Below are 14,510 nucleotides of genomic sequence, written 5' to 3'. Positions count from 1 at the left end.
GTCAGAATTGAAGGAATGATGGATGGTGCTAAATACAGGGAAATTCTTGAGGGAAACCTGTTTCAGTCTTCCAGAGATTTGAGACTGGGACGGAGGGTCACCTTCCAGCAGGAAAATGACCCTAAGCATACTGCTAAAGCAACACTTGAGTGGTTTAAGGGGAAACATTTAAATGTCATGGAATGGCCTAGTCAAAGCCCAGACCTCAATCCAATTGAGAATCTGTGGTATGACTTAAAGATTGCTGTACACCAGCGGAACCCATCCAACTTGAAGGAGCTGGAGCAGTTTTGCATTGAAGAATGGGCAAAAATCCCAGTGGCTAGATGTGCCAAGCTTATAGAGACATACCCCAAGAGACTTGCAGCTGTAATTGCTGCAAACTGTGGCTCTACAAAGTATTGACTTTGGGGGGGTGAATAGTTATGCACGCTCAAGTTTTCTGTTTTTTGGTCTTATTTCTTGTTTGTTTCACAATAAAAAATATGTATATCTTCAAAGTGGTAGGCATGTTGTGTAAATCAAATTTAATTCCAGGTTGTAAGGCAACAAAATAGGAAAAATGCCAAGGGGGATGAATACTTTCGCAAGCCACTGTTCCATCATGCGTGTCCATAATCATTTTCCATGCTGTAGCTGAATAAAGAGGTAGTCCTTAATGAAGTTTAACCTGCTTTAATCTCAATAGACTAGAGAGGTTGGAAGAGAGGTTCCGCAATAGCCAAGGAGGAGACATATACACTGCTCAAAAAAATTAAGGAAACACTTAAACAACACAATGTAACTCCAAGTCAATCACACTTCTGTGAAATCAAACTGTCCACTTAGGAAGCAACACTGATTGACAATACATTTCACATGCTGTTGTGCAAATGGAATAGACAACAGGTGGAAATTATAGGCAATTAGCAAGACACCCCCAATAAAGGACTGGTTTTGCAGGTGGTGACCACAGACCACTTCTCAGTTCCAATGCTTCCTGGCTGATGTTTTGGTCACTTTTGAATGCTGACGGTGCTTTCATTCTAGTGGTAGCATGAGACGGAGTCTACAACCCACACAAGTGGCTCAGGTAGTGCAGCTCATCCAGGATGGCACATCAATGCGAGCTGTGGCAAGAAGGTTTGCTGTGTCTGTCAGCGTAGTGTCCAGATCATGGAGGCGCTACCAGGAGACAGGCCAGTACATCAGGAGACGTGGAGGAGGCCGTAGGAGGGCAACAACCCAGCAGCAGGACTGCTACCTCCGCCTTTGTGCAAGGAGGAGCAGGAGGAGCACTGCCAGAGCCCTGCAAAATGACCTCCAGCAGGCCACAAATGTGCATGTGTCTGCTCAAACGGCCAGAAACAGACTCCATGAGGGTGGTATGAGGGCCCGACGTCCACAGGTGGGGGTTGTGCTTACAGCCCAACACCGTGCAGGACGTTTGGCATTTGCCAGAGAACACCAAGATTGGCAAATTCGCCACTGGCGCCCTGTGCTCTTCACAGATGAAAGCAGGTTCACACTGAGCACATGTGACAGACGTGACAGAGTCTGGAGACGCCGTGGAGAACGTTCTGCTGCCCGCAACATCCTCCAGCATGACCGGTTTGGCGGTGGGTCAGTCATGGTGTGGGGTGGCATTTCTTTGGGGGGCCGCACAGCCCTCCATGTGCTTGCTAGAGGTAGCCTGACTGCCATTAGGTACCGAGATGAGATCCTCAGACCCCTTGTGAGACCATATGCTGGTGCGGTTGGCCCTGGGTTCCTCCTAATGCAAGACAATGCTAGACCTCATGTGGCTGGAGTGTGTCAGCAGTTCCTGCAAGAGGAAGGCATTGATGCTATGGACCGCCCGTTCCCCAGACCTGAATCCAATTGAGCACATCTGGGACATCATGTCTCGCTCCATCCACCAACGCCACGTTGCACCACAGACTGTCCAGGAGTTGGCGGATGCTTTAGTCCAGGTCTGGGAGGAGATCCCTCAGGAGACCATCCGCCACCTCATCAGGAGCATGCCCAGGCGTGGTAGGGAGGTCATACAGGCACGTGGAGGCCACACACACTACTGAGCCTCATTTTGACTTGTTTTAAGGACATTACATCAAAGTTGGATCAGCCTGTAGTGTGGTTTTCCACTTTAATTTTGAGGGTGACTCCAAATCCAGACCTCCATGGGTTGATACATTTGATTTCCATTGATCATTTTTGTGTGATTTTGTTGTCAGCACATTCAACTATGTAAAGAAAAAAGTATTTAATAAGATTATTTCATTCATTCAGATGTAGGATGTGTTATTTTAGTGTTCCCTTTATTTTTTTGAGCAGTGTATATCTAAATGACAGTTTGTTTGCATTTCCTCTGATTCACACAATAGATTTTCATAATAAACAATATAAAATCAAAATGGGTGCTCTTTAAAACAATGACTGGAAATTTACAAATTCAAAAAGAAAATAGACATTTAAACCCATCTGTTCAGGTCTTCTTCTCCAGTTGATCACATTGTGCAAAACAAAGCAGTAAAAAACTTTAATAGGTGGTTAACACTTAACTAGATACTGGAATTACCAAAGACATTACATCAATCATTTCTTAGTTACATGTAAATCAATTATCATGGTGTTTCTCCTCCCTATCAGATACATTAATTGATCTGTGCCTCTCTGTTGCTACATTTGTATTATTTTCAGATTTTTGATTGAGAAGAAGTACTCATGATTTATAAGTGAACAAGATCACTGTTTATTAAGGGATTCTATTATTTGACCATTTGAAATATACATTAAATTTGTTGACCAGATGCCACGTACTCGGTTTGCAGAAATGCTTAACTAAAGCAATGGATAAAACAGAACTGAAAGGTTTGTTTGCTATACCCTACCCCAAAAGCTGTTCTTTTTACTTACAGTGAATTCCAAAGGTATTGGGACAGTGACACATTTGTGGTTGTTTGGCTCTTTACTCCAGCACTTTGGATTTGAAATGATACAAGGACTATGAGGTTAAAGTGCAGCCTGTCAGCTTTAATTTGAGGGTATTTTCATCATATCGAGTGATCCATTTAGAAATTACAGCACTTTTTGTACATAGTCCCCCCCATTTCGGGGACCAAAAGTATTGGGACAAATTCACTTATACGTATGTGTATTATTAAAAGTAGTCCAAAGTTTAGTATTTGGTCCCATATTCCTAGCACGCAATGATTACATCAAGATTGTGGTCCTCTGTAGCTCAGCTGGTAGAGCACGGCGCTTGTAACGCCAAGGTAGTGGGTTCGAACCCCGGGACCACCCATACACAAAAAAAAAAATGTATGCACGCACGACTGTAAGTCGCTTTGGATAAAAGCGTCAGCTAAATGGCATATTTTTAAGATTGTGAGTTTACAAACTTGTTGGATGCATTTGCTGTTTTGTTTGGATGTGTTTCAGATTATTTTGTACCCAATAGAAATGATAGCATCCACATTAATGTAGAAGTGTTTAGAAATATATTCTATTCTTATTTACAATAAAAGTGACTCCAAAGTGCTGGAGTACAGAGCCAAAACAACAAAAGATTTGTCACTGTCCCAATACTTTTGGAGCTCACAGTATTTAACTAGTGGATAGAGTCTGTTTTTATGAAATCTCATAGCTGCTGCAGTTTTAAACTGTAGACACAGTGCATAAAAGTCTCTTTGTAGTGGTTTTTCACGTCTCTTAGCCCATCCTGTGCTTGCTTGGCAGCATTTTACAGGGGAAGCCTTTACAGCTTTGTGAAGCGATCATCATCTGTGAATCCTCTATTGTAGCTGCCATCCAGGATGTTGCCATTCTCCACTCCTTTCATCTGCCTGTCCTCTTCATCCTGTCCATCCTCCACAATCCCTTTCTCTTTCCTAGGTTAGAATGACCCATAGTTCAATAACCAAACACATCATTATCAACAGAGAGACTGAAGTGGTGGACTCACCGTCTCTTTTGAAGCAGAGAGGATACGAGCATGACGATGATTCCAGCACACACAGCCCCTATGACCACTCCGAACACGATGAGCCAGGGAGGGGTGTTAGGGTTGACTGGCTCCACCAGCGTGGGGTCGATGCCCAGAAATTCCAGGGTCCTATCTGTCAGGAGGAAGGCGTTGTTGATGCGATTCCTTGACATGCTGTTGGACATAGAATGGGTTACTTTAGGTCCAGTTTGTACATCTCACCTTTTACAGGTCTCTGAATCTGTGTAAATACCACTTGCCTTGTGGTTCAGATTGTAAGCATAATATATATTTTCTGTTTTATCCATCAGATACTCAGGTGGCTGTTTATGTTCACCTTTTTACTTCAGAGTTCAGTTCATCTACAGGTGTAAACCAGGATATTTTCCTTTTAAAGTAGACCACAACATTACCTCACAGCTTTCTCCACATCTGCCTTAGGAGTAAGCATGGCGGCGTTGTCTGGTGATGTCACCACAAACCAGAAGGACACCCTCGGAGTCTGATCACACACGATAATGTTGTCGACACTGGAAAAGTCCCATAAACATCATAATGCCATAAATGCCATGTTGTCATTATTACACAATACACTAGGAAGACAGTCATAAAATATGCACACAGGAATGCTGGAAATGAACCTTTGCAGGAAGTGAAAAAACATTATACTGTACTATACTGTGCTTTGAATTCAGTTTAAATAAATGGCACAAGATTTTCTTACTTGTAAGTTTCCGTTTCATAGTACCTCCTCATGGCAAAGGCCATAGTTGCTCGGAAAAGGAACATTTCATTTTCATTCCATTCATACTGCAGACAAAATAAAGAAATGTCATTACCAAGAACAATGTAGTTCTAAATGTTGTATTTAAAACTTTTCATATAGGACCCATGATATGAGAGAATGCTTGTAAGCATAGTACGTACAGCCTGATTTCCCAAAGCTGTTTTTATGCTGATTCGCACCATGTAGCCATTTGATGCATCTACAGAGAGAATAAGAGTTATCTTGATGAGTGATTCTCTCACCCATCTCAAACACATTTGAATAATCTTTGGATTCATCATGAAACATTGAGAGTACAAGAAAACACATTTTTTTTAGAGGTCACAAACATGTGGGCTTGAATCACATGGGTTGATAGATACAAATAGTAAAATTAAAAAAGAAACAGGACAACAATGAAACCAACAGTAAATAGAACACCCCTCACAAAGTGTTCTTCATACCGTCCTGATAAAGAACTATCTGGACAACCATACAGTATTTACTGTGTGTCCACTCAAACATTCACTGTTGAACTAGAAACCTCTATGTACGTACATGACAATGCAAAAACAACAGAACAACATCAAATACCATTTAAATCACAATAAGAAGTTGTAACTGTACAATTTGTAACACTAATATAAACTAAAGAATGACACCCAACCAAACACAAATCCATGAAAACAAGTAGAAATGGTGAGGACATAAGCGTCCTCTTTAGACCAATCCAAGTAACTCACTAGGCTGGCAGAGGGTTTGTGCTAGGGCAGGTGCCCCCGCCAGGTAGAGCAGAACCAGGATTCTCACCAACATCCTCTATGGATAAGAACACAACTAAGACAGAATCTGCTGTGCTGCTGGCTCAGTCAAAGTCACAGTGGTCAGACATTAAATGAGGAGAACGAAGTCAACAACTGAACTGGAATCAAACAGGGGGTGGCCACTATGGTTTAATGGTTAAACTATGACACAGCTGCTAGCTCCCTGCCCACCTTTTAAAAAAGTGAACAGCCCCATAACAGTCATCCCCAGCAGTGCAGTTAGCCTGCCCAGAGAGATAATAATACAGCAACAGTAATGTGTGCGCAGCAGTGAAAGCACTAGGTACTGTTTGTCCAAGCCTCAGAGAAGTGGAAGAGGTTTGATAGTGTGAGAGGGAGGCAGATGTCATGAATATAAACACACAGACCCAGTCTGCTTCTGTTTACCCAGTGGGCCTGCTGTACAGTATATATGCCACCTTTCTGTTTGCCTTGCTTGTAGCTTTTCAGTTCAAGTAGCAACCCCTGGCTATCATTTCCTTATACTTGTTTATTTGTGTCCATGTTAGGGTGTAAGGGGTAGGGGTATTTGGCCAGACACAGGAATATATTTGACATTCATTAATGAAACAATATATCCTAGTTAACAAACCACGCTTAGGAAGTTTGTAGAACAGTATGAAAAATGTATACACTCACTAACTGTAAGTCGCTCTGGATAAGAGCGTCTGCTAAATGACTAAAATGTAAAATGTAGAAACTATGAACATATTTTTACTACTTTTCGCAACCAGGGGAGCTGACACCTTCAGACTTACGCTCCGCCACAGGTCACAGAGAGGTCAAGGAAGATAGCACCTCTCTTCTGGTTGTTAATAGTTAATACCTTTTATATGAGTGTCAGTGTATGTCCCAAATGTCATTCTATCCTCTACATAGTGCACTACTTTTGACCAGAGCCCTATAGGGAATAGGGTACCATTTGGGAAACACCCTCCGTATCTGTCTTAGGAATTCTTCTACAGTGCCATGAAGGTATACCTAGAGTAACATGACACTTTTACGATTCAGGCAAAGTGTTATGATTAACCATTCACACTCCCCTGGATACATTACCTATAATGTGGTACATTTTTCACCAGTGAAGGTTTTTTATCAACACCATCTTTAGTTCAATAATTGATTGTTCATGAGAAACATGGGTTTACACATTACACTTGGTCTGCCTGTCAAGGATCCACTGATTGCCGGCTATAAACAACAATTAGCTTCAAACTGTTAAATATTTAGTGGGATTTTTTAAGTGAAAAATAATGATTTTATGAATATCGCTAGCTACAACAGAATATCATTGTGGATACAATCTTTATGTCTCTGCATCCAGTATGAAGGAAGTTAGAGGTTGTTTCATGAGCCAATGCTAACTAGCGTCTACAGAAGTCTAGACTAGAAGTCTACAGGAACAGTAAGCATGCCAGCTGTTCCTGTTCATCCGACTCTGGTGAAGTAGATAAAGGGCAGTCATTGGCGCTAATTACAGGGTCATCATTACTTCCTGATTTGGCCTTGTTTTTCTGCTTGGTCTTTAATAAGTGCAGTGGCCATGACTGAAGCCAAACGTGGGTTGTCTTGGAGGGGTGGTTTAATGTGGGTGTCTCTTGTGTGTGTATTCACATGTGGCAAGAGTTTGTACATTCACTCTGCCAAAACAGTACAGTCACTCAACCTTTTAGATAACTAGAAACAGTCTATCCAGTTCTTGTGTCTTGAAGTCGTCTAGGCTAGCTAGTGCTAGCCAACTTCTTTCACCAATTAGCTTCAGCCGGCTGTTGTGCGGCTGTGGCAAAATTGGTTTGAAATTGGATAGTGTAATCTCTGGTGCTAATTATGGGCCGTCAATAAATTACACAATGTAAATGGGACAATATTTTCATGGTGGACACATTTAGTTGAATCATGAAGTGCTTTCAATATTTGTATATGAGTTTCTATACAGTGAGGGAAAAACGTATTTGATCCCCTGCTGAATTTGTACGTTTGCCCACTGACAAAGACATGATCAGTCTATAATTTTAATGGTAGGTTTATTTGAACAGTGAGAGACAGAATAACAACAAAAAAATCCAGAAAAACGCATGTCGAAAATGTTATAAATTGATTTGCATTTTAATGAGGGAAATAAGTATTTGACCCCTCTGCAAAACATGTGTGGTATCGCGTCGAATGCTGGTGGTTATTGCTGTCAACAAAGAGTCCGCTTAGGCTGCACCGTGATTAGAGGCTTTTATTAATATCACACGTTTACAGCATAAGTTACAGACCCGCGGTGTCCGGAGAAGCACCTTCCCAAATTAATCTGAATGCTTCTGACCCCTCCTTCGTTTTTCCCCCAGTATATATAATCTCCCCAAGATGTGGGTGGCTCCCTCTACTGTCCAATCCCCTGTCTACAACACACTTCCTGTCTGTTGTATGTGGCGTTACACTAAAACATTCCCTCTTGATACTAAAATCAACGTCCTCTCCGGTTCCACTTAAAACATTAACAACGTCATAATCTTCATATACGATACATGTCTTAGTACTTGGTGGCAAAACCCTTGTTGGCAATCACAGAGGTCAGACGTTTGTATTTGGCTACCAGGTTTGCACACATCTCAGGAGGGATTTTGTCCCACTCCTCTTTGCAGATCTTCTCCAAGTCATTAAGGTTTCGAGGCTGACGTTTGGCAACTCGAACCTTCAGCTCCCTCCACAGATTTTTCTATGGGATTAAGGTCTGGAGACTGGCTAGGCCACTCCAGGACCTTAATGTGCTTCTTCTTGAGCCACTTTTTTGTTGCCTTGGCCGTGTGTTTTGGGTCATTATCATGCTGGAATACCCATCCACGACCCATTTTCAATGCCCTGCCTGAGGGAAGGAGGTTCTCACCCAAGATTTGATGGTACATGGCCCCGTCCATCGTCCCTTTGATGCGGTGAAGTTGTCCTGTCCCCTTAGCAGAAAAACACCCCCAAAGCATAATGTTTCCACCTCCATGTTTGACGGTGGGGATGGTGTTCTTGGGGTCATAGGCAGCATTACTCCTCCTCCAAACACGGCGAGTTGAGTTGATGCCAAAGAGCTCGATTTTGGTCTCATCTGTCCACAACACTTTCACCCAGTTCTCCTCTGAATCTTTCAGATGTTCATTGGCAAACTTCAGACAGGCCTGTATATGTGCTTTCTTGAGCAGGGGGACCTTGCGGGCACTGCAGGATTTCAGTCCTTCACGGCGTAGTGTGTTACCAATTGTTTTCTTGGTGACTATCGTCCCAGCTGCCGTGAGATCATTGACAAGATCCTCCCGTGTAGTTCTGGGCTGATTCCTCACCATTCTCATGATCATTGCAACTCCACGAGGTGAGATCTTGCATGGAGCCCCAGGCCAAGGGAGATTGACAGTTATTTTGTGTTTCTTCCATTTGCGAATAATCACACCAACTGTTGTCACCTTCTCACCAAGCTGCTTGGCGATGGTCTTGTAGCCCATTCCAGCCTTGTGTAGGTCTACAATCTTGTCCCTGACATCCTTGGAGAGCTCTTTGGTCTTGGCCATGGTGGAGCGTTTGGAATCTGATTGATTGATTGCTTCTGTGGACAGGTGTCTTTTATACAGGTAACAAACTGAGATTAGGAGCACTCCCTTTAAGAGTGTGCTCCTAATCTCAGCTCGTTACCTGTATAAAAGACACCTGGGAGCCAGAAATCTTTCTGATTGAGAGGGGGTCAATCATTAAAATGCAAATCAATTTATAACATTTTTTACATGCATTTTTCTGGATTTTTTTGTTGTTATTCTGTCTCTCACTGTTCAAATAAACCTACCATTAAAATTATAGACTGATCATTTCTTTGTCAGTGGGCAAACGTACAAAATCAGCAGGGGATCAAATATTTTTTTCCCTCACTGTATATCTCATAAGACTAAGCAATTTGCCTACTAAAATGTTTATCTGACTCCATAAAGATAATTAAAATATACAACCAAGCATTAGGCAATGAGTTGACGTTGACTAGCAAGAATTGGTCTGAGAATTGTCTATATCAAAGGCAGATATTTAATTAACTTTGTACAATGAATGGATTCACATACAAGGCGTAAAGCTTAAGTTATAAGCATTAACAAGCATTACAAGGCATTATTCAAAGCATATAGATTCTAAGGTTAACTTGCAAGACAACGCATAAACAAAGAGATGCCTGCTAGGCCAGACGCCTAGGAAATGAGAATGTATCATACAACCTTCCTCCATGGACTGGATACAGGATAAGAGAGAGAACAAAGGCATTTAATTTAATTTATAACATCTGAAGGTGTAACTCTTTCAACCCAAAACCAACCACCATTGACCAATCAAACGATACCAAGTTTACAGAGTAACCTGACCACCAGGCCCAATCTCCACATGGTGTCACAGCATCTAAAGGCTGTGTGGGGGAAGAGACCAATGTAAATAAGGCAGAATTCCTGAGAGGACCTTAAAACCCCTTTGCATAGAGGAATTCACCCTGTACATATACAAGTTACCACAGAGCTCATACATATACAGTGGGGAGAACAAGTATTTGAAACACTGCCGATTTTGCAGGTTTTCCTACTTACAAAGCATGTAGAGGTCTGTAATTTTTATCATAGGTACACTTCAACTGTGAGAGACGGAATCTAAAACAAAAATCCAGAAAATCACATTGTATGATTTTTAAGTAATTAATTTGCATTTTATTGCATGACATAAGTATTTGATCACCTACCAACAAGTAAGAATTCCGGCTCTCACAGACCTGTTAGTTTTTCTTTAAGAAGCCCTCCTGTTCTCCACTCATTACCTGTATTAACTGCACCTGTTTGAACTCGTTACCTGTATAAAAGACACCTGTCCATACACTCAATCAAACAGACTCCAACCTCTCCACAATGGCCAAGACCAGAGAGCTGCGTAAGGACATCAGGGATAAAATTGTAGACCTGCACAAGGCTGGGATGGGCTACAGGACAATAGGCAAGAAGCTTGGTGAGAAGGCAACAACTGTTGGCGCAATTATTAGAAAATGGAAGAAGTTCAAGATGACGGTCAATCACCCTCTGTCTGGGGCTCCATGCAAGATCTCACCTCGTGGGGCATCAATGATCATGAGGAAGGTGAGGGATCAGCCCAGAACTACACGGCAGGACCTGGTCAATGACCTGAAGAGAGCTGGGACCACAGTCTCAAAGAAAACCATTAGTAACACAATACGCCGTCATGGATTAAAATCCTACAGCGCATGCAAGGTCCCCCTGCTCAAACCAGCGCATGTCCAGGCCCGTCTGAAGTTTGCCAATGACCATCTGGATGATCCAGAAGAGGAATGGGAGAAGGTCATGTGGTCTGATGAGACAAAAATATAGCTTTTTGGTCTAAACTCCACTCGCCGTGTTTGGAGGAAGAAGAAGGATGAGTACAACCCCAAGAACACCATCCCAACCGTGAAGCATGGAGGTGGAAACATCATTCTTTGGGGATGTTTTTCTGCAAAGGGGACAGGACGACTGCACCGTATTGAGGGAAGGATGGATGGGGCCATGTATCGCGAGATCTTGGCCAACAACCTCCTTCCCTCAGTAAGAGCATTGAAGATGGGTCGTGGCTGGGTCTTCCAGCATGACAAAGACCCTAAACACACAGCCAGGGCAACTAAGGAGTGGTTCCGTAAGAAGCATCTCAAGGTCCTGGAGTGGCCTAGCCAGTCTCCAGACCTGAACCCAATAGAAAATCTTTGGAGGGAGCTGAAAGTCCGTATTGCCCAGCGACATCCCCGAAACCTGAAGGATCTGGAGAAGGTCTGTATGGAGGAGTGGGCCAAAATCCCTGCTACAGTGTGTGCAAACCTGGTCAAGACCTACAGGAAACATATGATCTCTGTAATTGCAAACAAAGGTTTCTGTACCAAATATTAAGTTCTGCTTTTCTGATGTATCAAATACTTATGTCATGCAATAAAATGCAAATTAATTACTTAATAATCATACAATGTGATTTTCTGGATTGTTGTTTTAGATTCCGTCTCTCACAGTTGAAGTGTACCTATGATAAAAATTACAGACCTCTACATGCTTTGTAAGTAGGAAAACCTGCAAAATCGGCAGTGTATCAAATACTTGTTCTCCCCACTGTATATAGATAGCTTCAGAGTCCTCTTTAGGGGACAAGTTGCAGATATATACCAGATGTGAATACTATAACATTATTCTATCACATTCAATAGTCGGTCCTCTGGATACTGTAACAGAGATACATTTTGGCCCCTCAGAGGAGGAAGGGCTGACTAGTCCTTAGGCATTGTCCTTTGTGCTTTCCTTGTGTTCCTGTACATGGACAGCCTGTGTCCAACTCAGGAAGAAACGGCCCACACCACATGAGAGTCCCTTCTTGAATCTTCAGTCCAATTTATGGAACCCAACTTCTAGTCTTGGGCCCATGACATCAGGAGTGTCTTCCGGGGGATCATTGACAATGCACTTTAGACATGCAAATGTCCCTAGGTACATATTCCTTCAACCAAGCTCAATAAAACGTCATTCTTTGTTAACGGCAGAAAGATTACATCAGTTCAATCAGTTATCAACACTTCTGATGAGGCATTATTACGGTCAAGAGTTGTTAGTTACTGTTTGGCTTTGTGTGTTGATCAGATTGGTTGGCTTGGTCAATGGTATTCTCAAAGTTTATTAAGTATGAATCAGATGGATATCAAATTGAAGGAATGGCCATTAAATGCATAATTAAGGTAACACTATCATAAGTGTTAAATTGTACTTTTTTTAAACAGAAAGTTCAATTGAAATAGCCTCTGCCTTCTGGGAGGAACTTTGCCTTGAAAATATGAAAACCATATTTATGAAAACAAATCACCCCAAGATGTTTTTATTTAATTTATTTTTTTAGTCATTTAGCAGACGCTCTTATCCAGAGCGACTTACAGTTAGTGAGTGCATACATTTTCATACTGAAGATCAATTTGTGAGCTTAGATGAATAGAAACAGAACATAATACTAACACCTCATGTTAAAGGCACAAAGCAATAACATTTTCTGTAAGGTAGTGACACATATGCCTATATGTAGTAAGAATTAGCATCAATCAATATTAGAATTGAAGAAAAAAACGAATGTATTGTTCTCCACCGACAGGTCATAAAAGCAATTGCAATTTCGAACTGGTTTCTAAACCAGCAGAGGGTCTGCAAAGTAAATGTGTTGAAATGATTTTAGACCCAATCAGGAAGTAGAGACTTAACTGCATCTTTAAACATGGATTAAATGGTATGTGACTAAGTCACTGTTCTGTCTCTGGAGACAGAGCTGTCATATTTAACCAAATTTATTTAAAACCTTACAAAATCACATTCAAAGATTCATTTAAAGACGATGCTATCTTTAGCAAGTCACCTTCTATCAGATGAGGATGATCGCAAAATTCCAAATAAAACTTGGGAGTGAGATCCAAAGCTCACCCAGTGCTTGTGTAATTCAAATATGAATAATTCAGTCGTTTATAAACCCAATCTGAGCCCCCCCCTTGAACACACACACACATCCATAGAGTTGGATGTCGTCAACAGGAAGATTTAACCATATTCACCACATCAACATTAATCTGATCCCTTGCACAGCCACATAAGCCATTTTGTCTAGCATTGTGTGTGACAAGTGAGAACAGTTACATTTAATGTGGCCACCTCACAAGGGTTGGAATTGTTTCGGCAAAACCTAAAACAAGACATGTTAGCTGTGTGTTAGTAAGCTTGTCAGTATAAGTCTTGAGCAAAATGTTGGGTTATTCTCAAGACAGGACAGAAACATTCAACAAGTAAGACGTGGAACATATAACAGTCATGGAACACATATCATAGATGAACATAGGCCTATATGGGACAAAGTGAAGGAGTCGCCTTGGACAAGGACTTCTATCAGAGTCAGTTCAAATGTGGGATAATCATAATCTCCCATTAAAAACGCATTCAAATCTACTGTTTCATATTCAGAGCTGAGTTTGGTATGGAAAACCAGCAAGGCCGACGTGATTCCCTTTTATCCTACACATAAAAGGGGTGTCGTGCCGAAGCTAAGAAATTCATCCAGAAAGTTGGTTGCAATTTCAATTTAATCTTCCAGAAACAACAGAACAAATAATGCAACAAATATTGTGGTTAAACTCAAATATACTAATTGATAAAAAAATGTTCTTTTTTGAAAAAATGTTTAAAAAAGGTACAATCTTCGTAAATGATATCATAGGTAGAACTGGTGGAGTTATGTCGCACATGCAGCTAACAAAAACATATGGAAATGTCTGCTCTACCCAAAATTACAACCAAATAATTGCAGCATTACCGCAAAAATGGAAGAGGAAAGTGGAAGGGGGAAAAAGTAAGGAACTTGTCTGTCAGGCCCTGCATTAAAAAACATAATTGGTTAAAGAAAATTGTGATAAATAAAAAAGTAAACCAGTTTCATTTAAGGACCAAAGGATTGACATCCATCCCATATAGATTGCAAAATAGCTGGGAAGAGATTTTTGACATACCGATTCCATGGCATAGTGTTTATGAACTGATACGCAAAACGACGCCGGATTCAAAACTTAGAATTTTTCTTTTAAATTATTATATACAATTCTTGCTACCAATAGAATGTTATTTATATGGGGGATACAATCTTCCCAGCTCTGCAGATTTTGCTGCGAAGAGACAGAATCATTAGATCATTTGTTTTGGTACTGTCCATTTGTAGCTTGTTTTTGGACACAGGTCCAGGAATGGCTAAAGGATTGCAATATTTACCTGGAGCTAACCCTGCAGATAGCACTACTGGGTGATCTGAAAAGTCATAGTCAATCGATCAATAATATAATAATACTTTTAGCAAAACTGTTTATTTTCAATTTACAATCTGTAGAAACAATGAGAATAGAAAGGTTCAGAACTTTTGT

The 14,510-nt window shown here is 41.2% G+C and overlaps 1 protein-coding gene across 1 annotated transcript; it reads right to left on the bottom strand.

The window, feature by feature from the left end:
- Positions 1-2,286: 2,286 nt before the first annotated feature.
- On the bottom strand, positions 2,287-5,657 carry LOC311148428 (collectrin-like). Its single transcript, XM_084185400.1, has 6 exons — positions 5,474-5,657; positions 4,892-4,950; positions 4,689-4,774; positions 4,378-4,494; positions 3,944-4,138; positions 2,287-3,869 (listed from the first exon to the last, which is right to left on the bottom strand). Exons 1-6 carry the CDS (start codon positions 5,544-5,546, stop codon positions 3,737-3,739), a joined length of 663 nt encoding a protein of 220 aa, XP_084041526.1. The 5' UTR covers positions 5,547-5,657; the 3' UTR covers positions 2,287-3,736.
- Positions 5,658-14,510: the final 8,853 nt, after the last annotated feature.

The sequence above is a fragment of the Coregonus lavaretus genome (genome assembly GCF_964263955.1).
Source record: "Coregonus lavaretus genome assembly, chromosome: 21".
Classification (NCBI taxonomy): domain Eukaryota; kingdom Metazoa; phylum Chordata; class Actinopteri; order Salmoniformes; family Salmonidae; genus Coregonus; species Coregonus lavaretus.
This window is presented reverse-complemented; position numbering and strand designations above follow the sequence as displayed.

Bases quoted from the DNA above. Each gene is read 5' to 3' on its own strand.
- LOC311148428 (XM_084185400.1), bottom strand. From the start codon at position 5,546: ATGTTGGTGAGAATCCTGGTTCTGCTCTACCTGGCGGGGGCACCTGCC. The intron at 4,951-5,473 runs GTGAGTTACTTG...TTCTCTCTGTAG, and splicing joins ACAAACCCTCTGCCAGCCTA to ATGCATCAAATGGCTACATG. The intron at 4,775-4,891 runs GTACGTACTATG...TTTTGTCTGCAG, and splicing joins CAGCTTTGGGAAATCAGGCT to TATGAATGGAATGAAAATGA.